The sequence below is a fragment of the Oncorhynchus clarkii genome, chromosome 1, assembly GCF_045791955.1.
Source record: "Oncorhynchus clarkii lewisi isolate Uvic-CL-2024 chromosome 1, UVic_Ocla_1.0, whole genome shotgun sequence".
NCBI classification, from domain to species: domain Eukaryota; kingdom Metazoa; phylum Chordata; class Actinopteri; order Salmoniformes; family Salmonidae; genus Oncorhynchus; species Oncorhynchus clarkii.
Window position 1 is genome coordinate 42670959 of NC_092147.1, and position 18040 is coordinate 42688998.

General features: G+C 46.1%; 1 protein-coding gene across 12 annotated transcripts in view; it reads left to right on the plus strand.

Moving 5' to 3' along the window:
• Positions 1–18040, plus strand: part of LOC139407268 (FYVE, RhoGEF and PH domain containing 4a) — a 108231-nt gene that overhangs the window by 62014 nt on the left and 28177 nt on the right. For 9 of the 12 annotated variants that reach the window (XM_071150903.1, XM_071150937.1, XM_071150921.1 and 6 more), the window contains 2 exons: positions 15342–15476; positions 16356–16539. In XM_071150903.1, the coding sequence (XP_071007004.1) occupies positions 15342–15476; positions 16356–16539 (319 nt within the window). Of the gene's footprint in view, positions 1–7981; positions 8132–8663; positions 8935–15341; positions 15477–16355; positions 17040–18040 lie in introns of those variants that run through there. The other 3 variants (XM_071150928.1, XM_071150991.1, XM_071151000.1) reach the window with 3 other exon arrangements.

The following is an 18040-nucleotide window of genomic DNA, read 5'->3' on the forward strand; positions in this document are numbered from 1 at the left end:
AAATTCAAATTAAATTACTAAAAATATTTAATTTTCATGAAATCACAAGTGCAATATACCAAAACACAGTTTAGCTTGTTGTTAATACACCTGGCGTGTCAGATTTCAAAAAGGCTTTACGGTGAAAGCAAACCATGTGATTATGTGAGGACAGCTCTCAGCAGACAAAACATTTCAAACAGCTAGCAGCAAAGTAGATTGGTCACGAAAGTCAGAAAAGCAATAAAATTAATCGCTTACCTTTGATGATCTTCGTATGTTTGCACTCACGAGACTCCCAGTTATACAAAAAAAAAATGTGTTCGATAAAGATTCTCTTTATATCCAAAAACCTCCATTTGGTTGGCACATTTTGTTTAGTAATCCACAGGCTCGTGCGGTCACGACGGGCAGACGAAAATTCCAAATAGTATCCGTAAAGTTCGTGGAAACATGTCAAACATAATCAATCCTCAGGTTGTTTTTACAATAAATAATCTATAATATTTCAACCGGACGGTATCCTTTTCAATAGAAGAGAGAAAGAAAGGGTCTCGCTCCAGTGGCACGCGCATGCAGAAATCTGAGGACTTCTAGCTATCCACTGACACGATGTGATCATTCTCGCTCATTTTTCAGAATAAAAGCCTGAAACTATGTCTAAAGACTCTTCACACCTTGTGGAAGCCATAGGGAAAGGAATCTGGTTGATATCGCTTTAAATGGAGGATAGGCTTGCAATGGAAAAGAGGGGTTTCAGAAAAACAGCACTTCCTGGATGGATTTTCCTCAGGTTTTCGCATGCAATATCAGTTCTGTTATACTCAGACAATATTTTTAAAGTTTTGGAAACTTTAGAGTGTTTTCTATCCTAATCTGCCAATTATATGCATATTCTAGCTTCTGGGCCTGATAAATAGGCAGTTTACTTTGGGCACGTTTTTCATCCAAACATCAAAATACTAGCCTCAAGAGGTTTTAAACTCCTGTGCGGGGGCTGCACGTCCCTCAAGTGGTCACTTGGCTCCACGTTTTACCATCATGCATTTTCCCTCTATCATTTGGACTGAGTGCCTTGGACCTGTTTTCATAGTTCCTTTCTGTTCACTCTTTTCTCTCTGTTTGTTAACAATGACTGTTACGATCTACTAGGTGTGGTGGGTGGAATCAGGCGCAGAGAGCAGGTTCAGTCGTTTTCCTCAGATTTATTCCCCAGCGCAACAAAAACAGTCACGCCAACACACAGGGCGTAAATACGTTGCTAGTCCAAAACAACTACAGGACTAAACAGTCCGGAGAATAAATACAATAATAAATCACACCAACAAAACACAGAGTAACAAAAACAAGCCCGCACAAATACCCAGCGGGCCTAGTGCCCTTAAATACCCTACAAACAAATCCTAATACAAAACAGGTGTACCCAATTAACCAATAACCCAAAACAAACGGAAAGGGAATCGATGGCAGCTAATAGGCCGGCGACGACGACCGTCGAGCACCGCCCGAACAGGAAGAGGCACCATCCTCGGCGAGGTTCGTGACAGTACCCCCCCCCTGACGCGCGGCTCCCGCAGCGCGCCGACCCCGGCCTCGAGGACGACCCGGAGGACGAGGCGCAGGGCGATCCGGGTGGAGGCGATGGAAATCCCTCAAGAGGGAAGGATCTAAAATGTCCCTCCCCGGTACCCAGCACCTCTCCTCCGGACCGTACCCCTCCCAGTCCACGAGGTACTGCAGGCCCCTCACCCGGCGTCTCGAGTCCAGAATAGCTCGTACTGTGTACGCCGGGGACCCCTCGATGTCCAGAGGGGGTGGAGGGACCTCCGGTACCTCACCGTCTTGTAGGGGACCAGCTACCACCGGCCTGAGGAGAGACACATGAAACGAGGGGTTAATACGATAATAAGAGGGAAGTTGCAATCTATAACACACCTCGTTTATCCTCCTCAGGACTTTAAATGGCCCCACACACTGCGGCCCCAGCTTCCGGCAGGGCAGGCGGAGGGACAGGTTTCGGGTCGAGAGCCAGACCCTGTCCCCTGGTGCGAACACCGGGGCCTCACTGCGGTGGCGGTCAGCGTCTCTCTTCTGCCGTTCACTGGCCTGCCTGAGAGAATCCTGGACTGCCCGCCAGGTCTCTCTAGAGCGCTGTACCCACTCCTCCACCGCAGGAGCCTCGGTCTGACTCTGATGCCACGGAGCCAGGACCGGCTGGTAACCCAGTACACATTCGAATGGCGACATATTCGTGGACGAATGCCGAAGAGAATTCTGGGCTAACTCTGCCCATGGGACGTACCTTGCCCATTCTCCTGGCCGGTCCTGGCAATACGACCTCAGAAACCTGCCCACTTCCTGGTTTACTCTCTCCACCTGCCCATTACTTTCGGGGTGATAACCAGAGGTAAGGCTGACCGAGATCCCCAGACGCTCCATAAACGCCTTCCAAACCCGAGATGTGAACTGGGGACCCCGATCGGAGACGATATCCTCTGGGACCCCATAGTGCCGGAAGACGTGGGTAAAAAGAGCCTCTGCAGTCTGTAGGGCCGTAGGGAGACCAGGCAATGGAAGGAGACGGCAGGACTTAGAGAACCGATCCACAACGACCAGAACGGTAGTGTTCCCCTGAGAAGGGGGAAGATCAGTAAGGAAATCTACCGAGAGATGGGACCATGGCCGTTGTGGAATCGGGAGGGGCTGTAACTTCCCTCTAGGAAGGTGCCTAGGAGCCTTACTCTGGGCGCATACCGAACAGGAAGAGACATAGAGCCTCACATCCCTAGCTAAGGTGGGCCACCAGTATTTCCCTCTAAGACCCCGCACTGTCCTATCGATCCCCGGATGACCCGCAGACGGTAGTGTGTGAGCCCACCGAATCAACTTATCACGAACACCAAGCGGTACGTAACTTCTGCCCGTCGGACACTGTGCAGGCGCAGGTTCAACCCTCAACGCCCGCTCGATGTCCGCGTCCACCTCCCATACCACTGGGGCCACCAGCCGAGAAGCAGGAAGGATGGGAGTGGGTTCGATAGACCGGTCCTCGGTGTCATAGAGACGGGACAGCGCGTCGGCCTTAGTGTTGAGGGAACCTGGTCTGTAAGAGATCGTAAATCTAAAACGTGTAAAGAACATGGCCCACCTAGCCTGGCGCGGATTCAGTCTCCTCGCTGCACGAATATACTCCAGATTACGGTGATCAGTCCAGATGAGAAAAGGGTGTTTAGCCCCCTCTAGCCAGTGTCTCCACACCTTCAGGGCCTTTACCATAGCTAGTAACTCCCGGTCCCCCACATCATAGTTCCGCTCTGCCGGACCCAGCTTCTTAGAAAAGAAAGCGCAGGGACGGAGCTTCGGTGGCGTACCCGAGCGCTGAGACAGCACGGCTCCAACCCCAGCCTCGGACGCATCCACCTCCACTATGAATGCTAACGAAGGGTCCGGATGCGCCAACACGGGAGCCCCAGTGAACAGTGCCTTCAACTGGTTGAAGGCTCCATCAGCCTCTGCTGACCACCGCAAACGCACCGGCCCTCCCTTCAGCAGTGAGGTAATGGGCGCCGCTACTTGGCCAAAACCCCGGATAAACCTCCGGTAGTAATTGGCAAACCCTAAAAACCGCTGCACCTCCTTTACCGTGGTCGGAGTCGGCCAATTACGCACGGCGTTAACGCGGTCACACTCCATCATCATCCCCGAGCTGGAAATGCGATAACCCAAGAAGGAAACGGCTGGTTTGGAAAACACACATTTCTCAGCCTTGACGTATAGGTCATGCTCCAGCAGTCGCCCAAGAACCTTGCGCACCAGGGAAACATGCGCGGCGCGTGTGGCAGAATAAATCAAGATGTCATCAATATAGACTACCACACCCTGCCCGTGCAAGTCCCTGAGAATCTCATCTACAAAGGATTGAAAGACGGCTGGAGCATTTTTCAACCCATACGGCATGACGAGGTACTCATAGTGGCCTGATGTGGTACTAAACGCTGTTTTCCACTCGTCTCCTCCCCGAATACGCACCAGATTATACGCGCTCCTGAGGTCCAGTTTTGTGAAGAAACGCGCTCCGTGGAATGATTCCACCGCCGTAGCGATGAGAGGTAGCGGATAACTAAAACCCACTGTGATCGAATTGAGACCTCGATAATCAATGCACGGACGCAGACCTCCCTCCTTTTTCCTCACAAAAAAGAAACTCGAGGAGACGGGTGACATGGAGGGCCGAATGTACCCCTGTCTCAGAGCTTCCGTGACATATGTTTCCATAGCCAGCGTCTCCTCCTGTGACAGTGGGTACACATGACTCCGGGGAAGTGCAGCGTTCTCCAGGAGGTTTATCACGCAATCCCACCGTCGATGGGGTGGTAATTTGGTCGCTTTCCTCTTACTAAAAGCGATAGCCAAATCGGCATATTCGGGGGGAATGCGCACGGTGGAAACCTGGTCTGGACTCTCCACCGTCGTGGCACCGATGGAAACTCCTAAACACCTCTCTGAACACTCGTCTGACCACCCCTTAAGAGCCCCCTGTTTCCAGGAAATAAGGGGATTGTGAATAGCCAGCCAGGGAACCCCCAACACCACCGGAAACCCAGGTGAATCAATAAGGTAGAAACTGATCCTCTCCCTATGATTCCCCTGCGTTACCATGTCCAGCGGAATCGTGGCCTCCCTGACCAGCCCTGACCCTAGCGGTCGGCTATCTAAGGAGTGCACGGGGACAGGTGGGTCTATCTGCACTAACGGAATACCCAATTTACGGGCGAGTCCACGATCCATAAAACTCACAGCTGCGCCTGAATCGACTAGCGCCTTATGCTGAAGAGAGGGGAAAAATGCAGGGAAAAAAACTAACAAAAACATGTGACCAACAGGGAGCTCTGGGTGAGTTTGGTGCTTACTCACCTGGGGTGGCCGAGGAGCGCTCTGCCGACCATCTCGACTCCCAGAGGGACTCCTCCAACACCGGTCCGAAGTGTGTCCTCTCCGTCCACAATAGGAGCAGGAGGAGCCCCCTCTGATCCCCCTAGATGCAGCTCCTCCCAACTCCATCGGAGTGGGAGTGGGAGAGCTGGACGGTGGAATTAACAGGACCCCTTCTGAACGCCCGCGGGCAGCTAGCAGGTTGTCCAATCGAATAGACATGTCTATTAGTTCATCCAGGGAGAGAGTTGTGTCCCTGCAAGCCAGCTCCCGGCGGACGTCCTCCCGGAGACTACACCGGTAATGGTCCATCAGGGCCCTGTCATTCCACCCAGCACCAGCAGCTAGGGTCCTAAACTCCAACGCGAAGTCCTGCGCGCTCCTCGTCTCCTGTCTGAGGTGGAACAGTCGCTCACCCGCCGCTTTACCCTCTGGTGGATGATCGAACACTGCTCGGAAACGGCGGGTGAACTCCAGGTAGTTGTCCCGAGCTGAGTCTGGACTGTTCCATACTGCGTTAGCCCAGTCCAGGGCCCTGCCCGTTAAACAGGAGACGAGGAGGCTCACACTCTCCTCACCCGAGGGAGCCGGACGCACGGTAGCCAGGTAGAGCTCCAGCTGGAGCAAAAATCCCTGGCACCCAGCAGCCGCTCCATCGTACTCCCTCGGGGGGGAGAGACGTAGTGCGCCGGACCCAGAGGACGATGTAGGTGGAGTAGGTGGTGTCGGGAGTGGGGGAGCTGGGGTAGATGTCGGGAGACCACTCCTCTCCCATCGTTCCATCCTCTCCATCATCTGGTCCATCGCGGTACCAATCCGATGGAGGACAGCTGTATGGTGATGAACGCGCTCCTCCATAGTGGGGAGAGGAGTGGTCGCTGCTCCTGCTGACTCCATTTCAAGGGGTGCGGGCTTCTGTTACGATCTACTAGGTGTGGTGGGTGGAATCAGGCGCAGAGAGCAGGTTCAGTCGTTTTCCTCAGATTTATTCCCCAGCGCAACAAAAACAGTCACGCCAACACACAGGGCGTAAATACGTTGCTAGTCCAAAACAACTACAGGACTAAACAGTCCGGAGAATAAATACAATAATAAATCACACCAACAAAACACAGAGTAACAAAAACAAGCCCGCACAAATACCCAGCGGGCCTAGTGCCCTTAAATACCCTACAAACAAATCCTAATACAAAACAGGTGTACCCAATTAACCAATAACCCAAAACAAACGGAAAGGGAATCGATGGCAGCTAATAGGCCGGCGACGACGACCGTCGAGCACCGCCCGAACAGGAAGAGGCACCATCCTCGGCGAGGTTCGTGACAATGACCTTGTCATCCTTCTCTGTTTCTAGGAGTACTGTCAACCTAGTTTGAATTTCCTGTTGACCAACAGCTCTGCAGGAGACAGACCATGTTTTAGTGGAGTAGCCCTGTAGTTTAACAAAGCTAGTTATGGATCTGTCTTTGAGTCCAGAGCTTTCCTAACCGGTAGTTTCACTGTTTTGACACTGTTCTCAACTAACCCATTAGACCGTGGGTACAGTGGGCTGGATGTGACACGCTTGAACCAGTACAATTTAGAAGAATCACTGAAAGCTGAACTGTGAGGCGTTGTCCGTACGCACAATCTCTTCAACCCCATGGCGAGCAAAGAATTATCTCCTGACTAGCAGTAGTGTCCTTCAGCAAAGCTCTCTCTGTAATGAGAGTAATAGTCAGTAGAACATCGTTCTCTCCCTCCAAGAGAACAGGGATCTATTCCTACTTTGCCCCATGGTCTCAATACCTATTTTTCTTCAACCCACATTGTCTCTTTGCTCTGTATTTCTGGCATGTTTCACAGGCTCTGATTGTCTGCTCTATATCAGTATTCAACTTGGGCCAAAATGACACTGCGTTTGCACGTCGTTGTGACTTCTCCATCCCTAGATGGCCCTTGTGTATTTTGATCAGCATGTTTTTCTGCAACCCACTTGGTATCACAATTCTGGAACTCTTAAACAGAATTCCGCCAGGTACAGATGGCTCATCCATGTATTGACCATAAGGGTATATCATAGCTTGTGCAGACAAGCCGTATGTTATTGCTTGAATCGCCGTTGGCAAACACTCATCTTCGGCAGTAGCATGTGAAATAACTGTCCCAGAGACTGGGCAGCTCTTTCTGATAAGGTTTACATGTATGGTCTCGTCCTGCTCGTATATCTTGTTTGGTTCTGAGCTGTCTAAAGCTCTGGACAATGTGTCTGCCACTAACAATTCTTTCCCTGGCCTATACTCGAGTTGCAAGTCATATTTCTGACGTTTTAGAAACAGTCTCTGTACCCTTGGTGGTGTGTATGCCAGATCCTTCTTTGCAATATTAACCAAAAGGTTTATGTTTTGGCCCACACTGTTTTACCATAGATAAACACATGGAATATCTTATATGCATATGACAGTTATATTGCCTCTTTCTCAATCTGAGCATAGTTAGTTACACTCAGACGTTGCCAGAGCCATGGAGGCATGTGAATGGGCGCCATCTAGTGGCATACTGCTGTAACACTGCACCTAAACCTGATTTAGAGACATCTGCTGAGATTTTAGTTTTGAGCTTTTCATCCTAGAACCTCAGTACTGGAGCATGCATGATTAATACCTTGAGCTGCTCAAACTCTTTCTGGTGATTACTGTTCCAACATATCCCACTCTCCAACTGCGAGTTCCCCAAGTGGTCACTTGGCTTCCAATACAATATGCCACAGGAAGCTACTCTGAAAATATAGCTACTCTCACAAACTACTTTGTGAAAAATTATATGTAAATCTGAAATGTCATTGACTATCATGGCACAAGGAGAGACCCAGATGCAGACACCGGAGGCAGATGGTTGGACTCTTAGATATTTATTGATCCAAAAAGGGGTAGGAAAGAGGCAAAAGGTCAAAACCAGTTCAGAGTCCAGGAGGTACAGAGTGGCAGACAGGCTCGAGGTCAAGGCAGGCAGAATGGTCAGGCAGGCAGGTACAGAGTCCAGAAACAGGAAAGGGTCAAAACCAGAAGGACTAGCAACAAGAGAATAGAAAAGGACTGCGCATGGGGAAAAAAAAACAAAACACACTGGTTGACTTGGACATACAAGATAAACTGGCACAGAGAGACAGGAAACAAATAGATAAATACACTGGGGAAAACGAGCAACACCTGGAGTGGGTGGAGACCATCACAAGGACAGGTGAAACAGATCAGGGTGTGACAATTAACTACAAATTGCAAGAACCGATAACTTTGGGATCGTATGTTAGTTAAATTTAGCCTATTAAACACAAAAACAATATTTCAAGTGAAAATTACACAGGTCTGTTGCTGAAAAAGAAAGAAAATGATTGCCTACTTCACCAATATTTTATTTTAGCAAAAAATGTAGTGTGTAGTTCCAGTAGCTACAACGCTACATGGCAACAAAAAAAAAGTAATTAACTACTGAAAACACTACCTTGATTTGAACTTAGTTCAATTAAAAACTAAGCTACTACATGTAACTTAGTTCACTACTCCCCAACACTGTGGGTGGCTAACTTTCTGTGTCTTTCTCTTTCTAGTCTCAGTCCTTGTGCTGTGTGTGTAGACAGCCTGCGGAAGAAAGAGACTGAAAATTCTATAACATTTTATTGAATTGCACATCCTTTCAGAGCCAATTCACCCTTCCCCTTATCGCTGCGACGATAGTGCTATGGTGAAGTGTGCTGGTGTGTGTGTTTGCACGTGTGTTTGTGCGCTATGCACTCTGTCTGTGTCTTATATCCCTCTAGTTGTTTTGAGAGAGGGAGAAGGGGGGTGAAGGGAAGGAAGAAGTAGTCTTCCCCTTATTGGTGAGTCTCTCCGCTGAGCTGAGTCACTTAGCTCTGAGCTGCAGTGCCTGCCTGCCTGGGAATATTGCATGTTACTGCCAGACTTTCCCTACTACTCCTACGGGAGGCTTGAGCTACCTTGTCTGCCCTGTAAGGATTTCCTACTACTCTGTAGAAGAGGCTTTGGGTGAGTTTATTCTCAGGTTATGTCAGTGATTCAGTTTATCCCCGCCTCTCTCTCATGTTTTTCTCTGTTTTCTTAGATGAATGTGCTATTGTGGTTGGTATACATATATCTCTGGAGTTAGACTATTCCCACAACTGTCGCCCTTTGCAGTGAAAGTAATGGATAATGATATCAAGTCACAGTATTTCATAATTGCAGGCAGGAGTCCAAAGACAATTTATGGATTGTGGGATATATTCACTCATATGTTGTGGATGTATTCACTTTAAAATTGGAATTGCTTCCATTATTCTTGTGTGCACTCTCACAACCCTGCTCATATCTGGAAATCACTGAGAATTACCACCCATTTTGAATCCCAGGCAGATTTGATTATAAATACTGTTAGATATGCAGTGTGCTGAGAGTGGGGTGTTCCCTTGGGACACAGGGCTCTGGTTTATTTTAGGTTAGAAGTAAAAACAGTAACTTAGACCAGGGTTTGCAGCTATAGACTGAAGCACAGGCACTCCCCTCTCTGGGTGGTGGCTGGGTGCAGAAAGACAGGTGTGCCTATTGTTTTTACTCACAGCTCTGATTTGAGTGTCGGGACACACATGTTGTGTCAGGATTAGTGAGAGAGGGATTAGAGGGCGAGAGAGAGAGCAGTATCAATGGGTTTTTGTAACAAAGGCATTATGCTCTTATGTGACACTCCAAACCGATCTAGATCTAGCATGCATCGGGCAGAAAATTGATTAAAACGTTACGAATTGCCGGTTCACAATTTTTTTTGTGCTATGGATCCGCTTAGTTGTCTACATACACCCTAGACTTATACATCAATTACACACACACACACACACAAAGAGTCAGCTCAGACAGATCTAGCTCAGATGCCCAGCTCAGGAGCTCCATCAGCAGTAGATTTGAATTTAAAATAGAAAATTAACGTGTTTATGCAACCTATGTTAGTGCATCGAATCACATCGCACCGAATTGCATCGATTCGTTCCTCTAATCAAACCGAATCGTTTCAAACTAAAACGTATCGTTCCTGTGTCGTATTTGTAGCCCATGTATCTAGACAGGTATCGAATCATCTTGAAATGGAAAGATGCACATCCCTAATTATACCACAAATTAGATAGCTTTTTCAAACGTCCGCTTCACAACAAGATCTATTCCTAGAGGCATCGTGGTTGGTCGATCCTGTTATTTTCTCTCTCTCAGTGAGGTAAAGGATGTGGATACGCTGCTCTTATCTCTGATTAGAGGGAGAGTGGTTTTGTTAGATTGATACATTCCTTCATCCTCTCTGAGCCCGGTTGTATTGGTAAACATGCATTCTTGTGTATCTGTGTCGGCAAGGACAGGGAGGCGTCGTCTCAACGGAGGAGATATCTTTAGTAACACCAGCAGCACACTGGAGGCTTTAACACACAGACCCTGACCTGAGGTAAACTTTTTTTCCTTGAACGGATCTTCTTCACTCTTCCTCTCTCCGGATGTCATGAAAGATTAAGAGGACCGAGTATTTTGGCCTATTTTCAGCTCTCTGCGCCATGGCAAGACTCCTCAGCCTTCCAATATGGTGATAGAGTTCAGTACTGGGGAGAATATTTTTCATGTGTCATTATAATTGTTTTTGTTAGATGCTAGATACATGTCTTTGATCATTTTCATTGGTTCATTCTTGAGGATTAACTTATGACTGTCTTGAGTGAAATTAATGCCATGATTTCCACCAGAGTTGGTCTAAAATCCTTTGGAAACAAGCGAATGCCCACGAGCTTGTTCTCCCTGCCAGTTCAATAGTAAAATATTTTGTAGTGTTGAGAAGGTTCGGGACAGTTGCCATGGTAGCAGGTCTCCTACAGTGTAAATCAAGGACAGAGCCTCAGGTGGGATTGTGTTTATCGGAGTTCTGCATTCACTATTAACTATTGGATTCAGCTGCGAATGTTCAATATTTGCTCACTTTCCAGTTTCTACAGAATCCTGTTTGGCCTTCTACCCCAGGCTCAGAAGCTCACCTTGCAAACATCCATATTCACGTAGTCTAACTGATGTGGGCTAATGTGGTTTTAAATTGGAATCAGAAGACAGACTTTCGTATAAAAGAGAAGAGTAAAGAATTTTAATTATTGGAGTTGTGTGATTTGGAAATTGCAAAAACTTTGGCTTGGTTTGGTCTTGTGCCGTCCTGTTGTGGTGTGTGTGTGTGTGTGTGTCAGGTTTGGGGTCAATTTAGTTTCAATTCAGGAAATTAGATTCCACATTAAACGTTTACTGTAGTCAATCTATTAAACAATAATTGAGAATGGATGCTCTATTCTAAAATATTGAATTGCAATTTCAATTTACTTTCTGAATTGACTGAATTTAAACTGAATTGTGTGTGTAAGTGTGCGCACGTGCATGTGTGTGTCTTCTTAGAACATACTCAGACTTGTTAAATAGGCTGTTTGAATGGGCCCATCTCTCACGAGGCTGTCATACCATAACCTGACCATGTTTACATCAGCAACAGACAACTAAGCCCCCTCCTCCCTGGTGGAATGAAATGGCTCGAATGCTCAAACCCCAGCACTCCGTTCTGCCACATCTGGTCTTTTCACCATCCCACCCCTGTCAGCTCCCCCCCGAGTCCCTTCGCATCTTCCATAAATGTCTGAGGCCTACTTTTTCAAAGAGTGTCTTAAATTAACCAGGGATGTCCTCTTGATAAGTGTGTGAATTGGACCATTTTCTGTCCTGCTAAGCATTCAAAATGTAACGACTACTTTTGGGTGTATGAAATGTTTGAAGTAAAAATTACAGATTTTTATTTTTAGGAATGTAGTAAAGTAAAAGTAGTCAAAAATATAAATACTAATGTACAGACACCCCCAAAAATTACTTAAGTAGTACTTTCAAATATTTTACACCACCTGAAAAAATGTATCTCTGAATTAACCCAGAAAGGGGCCCTTTGTGCTGCCTAACATCTTAATATCCACATGCTTTGGCTTAGCAGGGCGCTTGGTGCTAATTTACATGGGTATCTGTGGCGGGCCACTTTTAACGATAGGGTGTGTGTGTGTGTGTGTGAACGAGGAGTAGCTGACCCAGAGACAACAGCGCGAAGTAGCTATGCTGGAAAATGTGAGGGCCTGAGGTCCATACACTCCACTCCATTGATGTTTACTTGGTGATTTACAGCAGAATGACTGGGTGTTTGACATCTTAATAACAACCTTCATTATTTACAATAGAGGGTTTTCCTGACTCTCTCTACAATCACTAACATGGCAACTTGACGTGGAGACTTGATTGTAACCAAAAATGGGTCATATGGCGCAACACATGTTTGAAATGTTCCCTGTTAAAGTGATTGCAGATGATGTCAAGCATGCAATCAGCCGAGTTCTTAAGGCCAGCTCTAAAATTATCCACAAAACTTGGGCCGTGTTTAGAAAGTCACCCCAGCAGACCGTGGGGCTTTCCTAGTCAAATCAGTACTAGACCATTTGTTGTTGTTGTCTGTAACTGAAGCAGAGCTATAAAAAAAGAGTGTAGCCTTTCCTGCAGTGGAATGTTACTCATTTTTTTTTCTCAGAATTTCACAATTAATCAACACGATTTATTATTTTTACACAAAATCTGCTGTTTCTATATCGCTTTTGTTATATGTCAGTCTTCTGTGATGTACATAAAGTGTCATATCGGGGATGTAAACTCAAAATGGAATAGATTTCAACTCTATCTGACATGATACAGGTGTCTTCTTTTTTTTAAGCCCATAACCATGTGAGTCAGGTGGATACTTCTGTTTCAAAGTAGATTTGTTTAAGACGACCAAGAAACACTCTGTGTGACCCTGATTTAGCCCACTACGGTAAAATGTACAATGTACACTAAGTATACCAAACATTAGGAACACCTTCCTAATATTGAGTTTCACCCCTCCCTTTTGCCCTCAGAACAGCCTCAGTTAGTTGGGGAATGGACTCTACAAGGTGTCGAAATCGTTCCGCGGGGATGCTGGCCCATGTAGGCTGGAAGCCCAGCAGCGTTGCAGTTCTTGGCACACTCATACCGGTGCTCATGGAACCTTCTACCATACCCCTTTCAAAGGCACTTAAATCACCCTCTGAATGGCACACATACACAATCCATGTCTCAAGGCTTAAAATCCTTTCTTTAACCTGTTTTCCTCCCCTGATTTGAAGTGGATTTAACAAGTGACATCAAGTAAACAGGGGACTTAAGGGGTCCTGAGCTCTAGAGAGTTACGTCTGAAATTCTTTTGGGGCTCTGTATATGTACACATTCAACTATCTAGAGTTCTTCTTGTGACACCATTTCATACACCGAATGCCACTGAAGTTCCTTCCTTGTTACGATGAGCAAATCATACTTTTGTGAATTGAAGGGATTCTATAAAAATGTAAAAAAATAAAAGGCTGTTACTTTTTGAGGGACTGTGATTGATTTTGGAGATTGCGTGTACTACCGCATTTCAATGTTCCGTCGAACTAGGACAGAATTTCACTTCCATGATCTTTCGGTGAACTCGTTGTCGTTTTCTCTGTAGATTACCATGGAGAAAAAATTGCTTGCATCGAAAATTTCTTGCATCATCACGTGCAGTAATGCAAGCTCTGCAGCACTAGGAATAGACAGCCTCTCAGAGACAATGGACAATGTTACACATTGATTATACTGTATAGCTGCTGAGTGAAGGGCCGTGTGAATGCTCACTCGACCGACACATGTGAGTTCTTCTTATACCTCAGTGGAGTTAAGTCATGTTTTTACATGACTGCCCTTAATGGAGACTTCCCAGAATGATGAAGCACTTTGTGGAAACTCTCTATAAAGTAACAATACCACCTGCTTGGCCTCAGCAGCAACACAGTGCCATGTAGTGTTACCTTAATGGGGATGGCTGTGCAATTGTAGAGACTTGACTGTGGAGTGTTTCTGACTATAGACTTGGTGTAAACAGTCCGACAGAATTGGTTAAACACACTGGAGTGAAGATGGACCTGTTTCACCTGTCTTTGTGCTTGTCTCCACCCCCCTCCAGGTGTCGCCCATCTTCCCCTTTATCCCCTGTGCATTTATACCTGTGTTCTCTGTTTGTCTGTGGCCAGTTCCACTTGTCTCGTTAAGCCTACCAGCGTGTTTTTTTTTTGTACTCCTATTTCCTTAAGCTCCTGTTTTCTAGTTTTCCCAGTTTTGATAATTCTGCCTGCACGGGGCCTGTCTGCCGTTCTCTACCTTACGGACTCTGCCCTGGACTACCTACCTCTGCCTGCCCTTTCCTTTCCTTTGCCTGCCCCCCTGTTTATATAGTAAACGTCTGTTATTCGAACTGTCTGCATCTGGGTCTTCTCCTGAGCCGTGATGCCATCTGTTACCAGATGGTTAGACCAGGCTCAGTGCTGTTGGCAATCATCTGGATCATTAGCATGATAATGAACTACGTGGAGACTTTAATGTTCAGCCAAGGGCAGGGGTGAAAGTAGATTTAATTTCTTCCCAGTACAGGACCTCATATGCTTGCGTGTACACCAACATGTTTTTTATGGGTCTAATCATAGAATGACATAGAATCCCTATGGATTCAATAAGGATATCTGTGGGCCTAGTCGGGAAAGATTTATCATGTAACTTTTTAAACTGTATGACCTTTTGTATTGTGGCATAAACACAACCGGTCATGATGTGGTCATCTGATTGTCAAACAATCACTTCTTTCCTGGGCTACCTGCTCCCGTTCATCTACTGGCAACATGTTCCAGCCTCCGAACACAGTGGTGAATGCTAAGAGACATCTGCTATACAAAACACCTCACAGTATAATTAGGCCAGGATTTATGCCTCCACTGCTGTTCGCGCGCGTCTCAGTGTCAGCCACTCGTCTCGGCCATGGCAGTGTTCTCCTTGAACCACATCGCATTGTTTTCAAGGTCATTCGCACATTTTCCATGCCTCTGACATGCGGTAATGATAAATAGTGGTGTAGTAGCCTACAGTTTTCTTGACATTTTGTTTTAATTATTGTGATAGGCTGATGATTTACTGGTACGGCGTACCCCCACTATTTATTTTGCCGGGAAGGTGTACCGGACCGGCTTACTTTCCCCCCTGGCCATTGGCCAAATGAATAGTAGAAGATGGAGTGTATTACACTCGCTTCAAGCCAGTGGCTGTGGGTGGGTGATATTCTGTGAGTGGTATATGTTCTGTCTGTGGTGCAACATGGATGTGAATCACAAAAAAACAGGATATATGGTATGGAAGTGAGGAGGTCCTCTTTCAAAATAAGTACAACAGAGGCATGGTAAACGTCATATGATCCCAGCTCTATCACCACCGCAGCCAACTGAGTGTTGTCGAGAATCTCACCATTCCTCTTTGCGCTCTCTCTCTTTCAGCTCTAAGCAGTAGCCCCCACAGTGCAAGGGTCAGTCGGACAGGTCTGTGTGGGAAGAGTCCAAGTGAGAAGAGCAGGGGGGGTGTCAATGGAAGAAGTTCGGACAGCAGGCCCTCACTGCAGCCCAAACCACAAGGTACAGATAATATTGCTGTCTAATATTACTGGTCATCTCTACCGACCTCTGATCTGACGGACTCACTAGACACAAACGCTTCATTTGTAAATTATGTCTGAGTGTTGGAGTGCGCTATCCATAAGTTTAAAAAAATAATCTAAAATTGTGTCATCTGGTTTGCTTAATATAAGGAATTTGAAATTATTTATACTTTCACTTTTGATACTTAAGCATATTTAAAACCAAAAACTGTTAGACTTTTACTCAAGTAGCATTTTACTGTGTGACTTTCACTTTTACTTGAGTCATTTTCTATTAAGGTATCTTTTACTCAGTATGACAATTGGTTACTTTTTCCACCACTGCTCAAAACATGTATGACAAAACAGCTCATGCCGCAAAGAAGAGACAGTTATGTAACCAGACAGTGTGTGACACAGTGGTGAAACCTTGCCTTTAGTGGTGTTGCATTCCTGTTTTATTTGAACACAGTGAATCATTCTCCAGAGATAAAAAGGAAGCTCTACATTACAACAGCCCATTGACCATCCCCTCTATGGGTTATAGAATAGTTCATGCCATAAGAGGATACTGCTAGTCCACAGAATGGCTATATTTCAATCTAAATCTGGGTGATGAATGTTGTGCTTAAAGTAGCCGTGTTTTGCAGGCTTATAGGCATGGGTCGCAGACACTCTGGGAATGAGACTAGCTTTTAGTAACCTGTGCTGCCACCTTGTGTTTCAAGAACACCAAACTCCACAAAACACAGTCAACATTCCGTAAAATGCTGGTAGAGGCTCATGTAGTCACAGAAAGCCTCCTAGAGTGGCCATGCCAACATGACCTCCGACCTCTCTAGCCCTGACAACTGACCTTTTCAAATCACCCCTTCAGTGCCTCCGAAGCCAGCCCACCTCCAGAGCCCGGTGACGAAGTCCGCCGCCCACCCGCTTGGGCGTGTGGAGAGAGCACTCCTCAGAGCCACCATGGAGGAGAGAAGAGGAGGGGCGATGATGGCGAAGAGCCGGGAGAAACCCTCCAAAGTCTTGAACCTCATCAACCACTTCGAGGAGAACAGGTAGAGCAGGGGGAAAAAGTAGAGTACAAACTGAGAAAATTATTGATTAGACCCAATCTGAGATACAGCGCTTACTCAAATGTGTGATGCAAATATTGCTCGTGTGTGTTCTTGCTTTTGTGAATTTTGAGAGATTGTACTAACTGCTGAGAGAGCGAGAGATTCGACATGGGTACTTCCATTTACTAAAATAAGTACCTTGATCAGGCAGACATGAGTGTAGTAATCAAGTGTGACGTTAATAAACCTTGCATGCAAAAGTTTCCTAATATCTCCTACTATTTAGAAGATGAACTAAAAAGCGGAAGTCACTTTCAGCCCGGTTCATTGATATCTCTTCAGAGGAACGCTTTAGACAGAGAGAGCACTAGAGATCAGCGTGTGTATCACAAGCCAAAGCATTAGTGGAGGATGAAAAGAGATTTGGACAAAGCGGAAAATCTGCTCCCTCAGTTGCGCGAGAGAGCTCACTGCTGTAGGATGAAGTCTGGACGAAAGAGGTAGGATTTTATTACACCAAGTTTCTCATGTTTTGATTCCTGTCTCAGATGATGTTATATTGTGTCCTCAATCAAAAGGTTTGGCTGTGTGAATCAGTCTATTGTTTTGTCAGAGATTAATAAGTTACCACAAGGCCAAGGCTGAGCATTTTCTCTATAGCAACACAAGTATTTTAGTTATCTATTGTGCCATCTGTTTACCTCTGTCTTCATCTGTTTACCTCTGTCTTCATCTGTTTACCTCTGTCTTCATCTGTTCACCTCTGTCTTCATCTGTTTACCTCTGTCTTCATCTGTTTACCTCTGTCTTCATCTGTTTACCTCTGTCTTCATCTGTTTACCTCTGTCTTCATCTGTTTACCTCTGTCTTCATCTGTTTACCTCTGTCTTCATCTGTTTACCTCTATCTTCATCTGTTCACCTCTGTCTTCATCTGTTTACCTCTGTCTTCATCTGTTCACCTCTGTCTTCATCTGTTTACCTCTGTCTTCATCTGTTTACCTCTGTCTTCATCTGTTTACCTCTGTCTTCATCTGTTCACCTCTGTCTTCATCTGTTTTCCTATGACTTTAATACGTTTCTGTTGTCATTCCCGCTTGGTTACGAGTCTGAGTGGTGATTTTAGCAACATGCGAGGAGGCCCATTGGCGAGAGACTGAGAGGGAGAAACAATGGTGCCCTTGTGTGAACCACTCATACAGTGGAGTCCAACAGCATTACCCGCTCAGTCCATTATTGCCAACCCAGGCCTCTACAGACCAACTCAGGTCTCTGGAGCTACAGACTCACCCTCCGAGTGCGTTTGGTTTAGTTTGGCAGAAGAAGGGCAGCCTCTAAGGAACAGAATTAGCCTAGTAATAATCTGCTTCACATGCTGTGTTTCTTAGTAGAGGGAACCTGGAAACCCAACAGATGATGATATTGATGTAGCAATAAAGCCTACCTCTAAATGCTATTATTATATGACTGTATGCATTTTTTTTAATACTGAGGCGCATTAA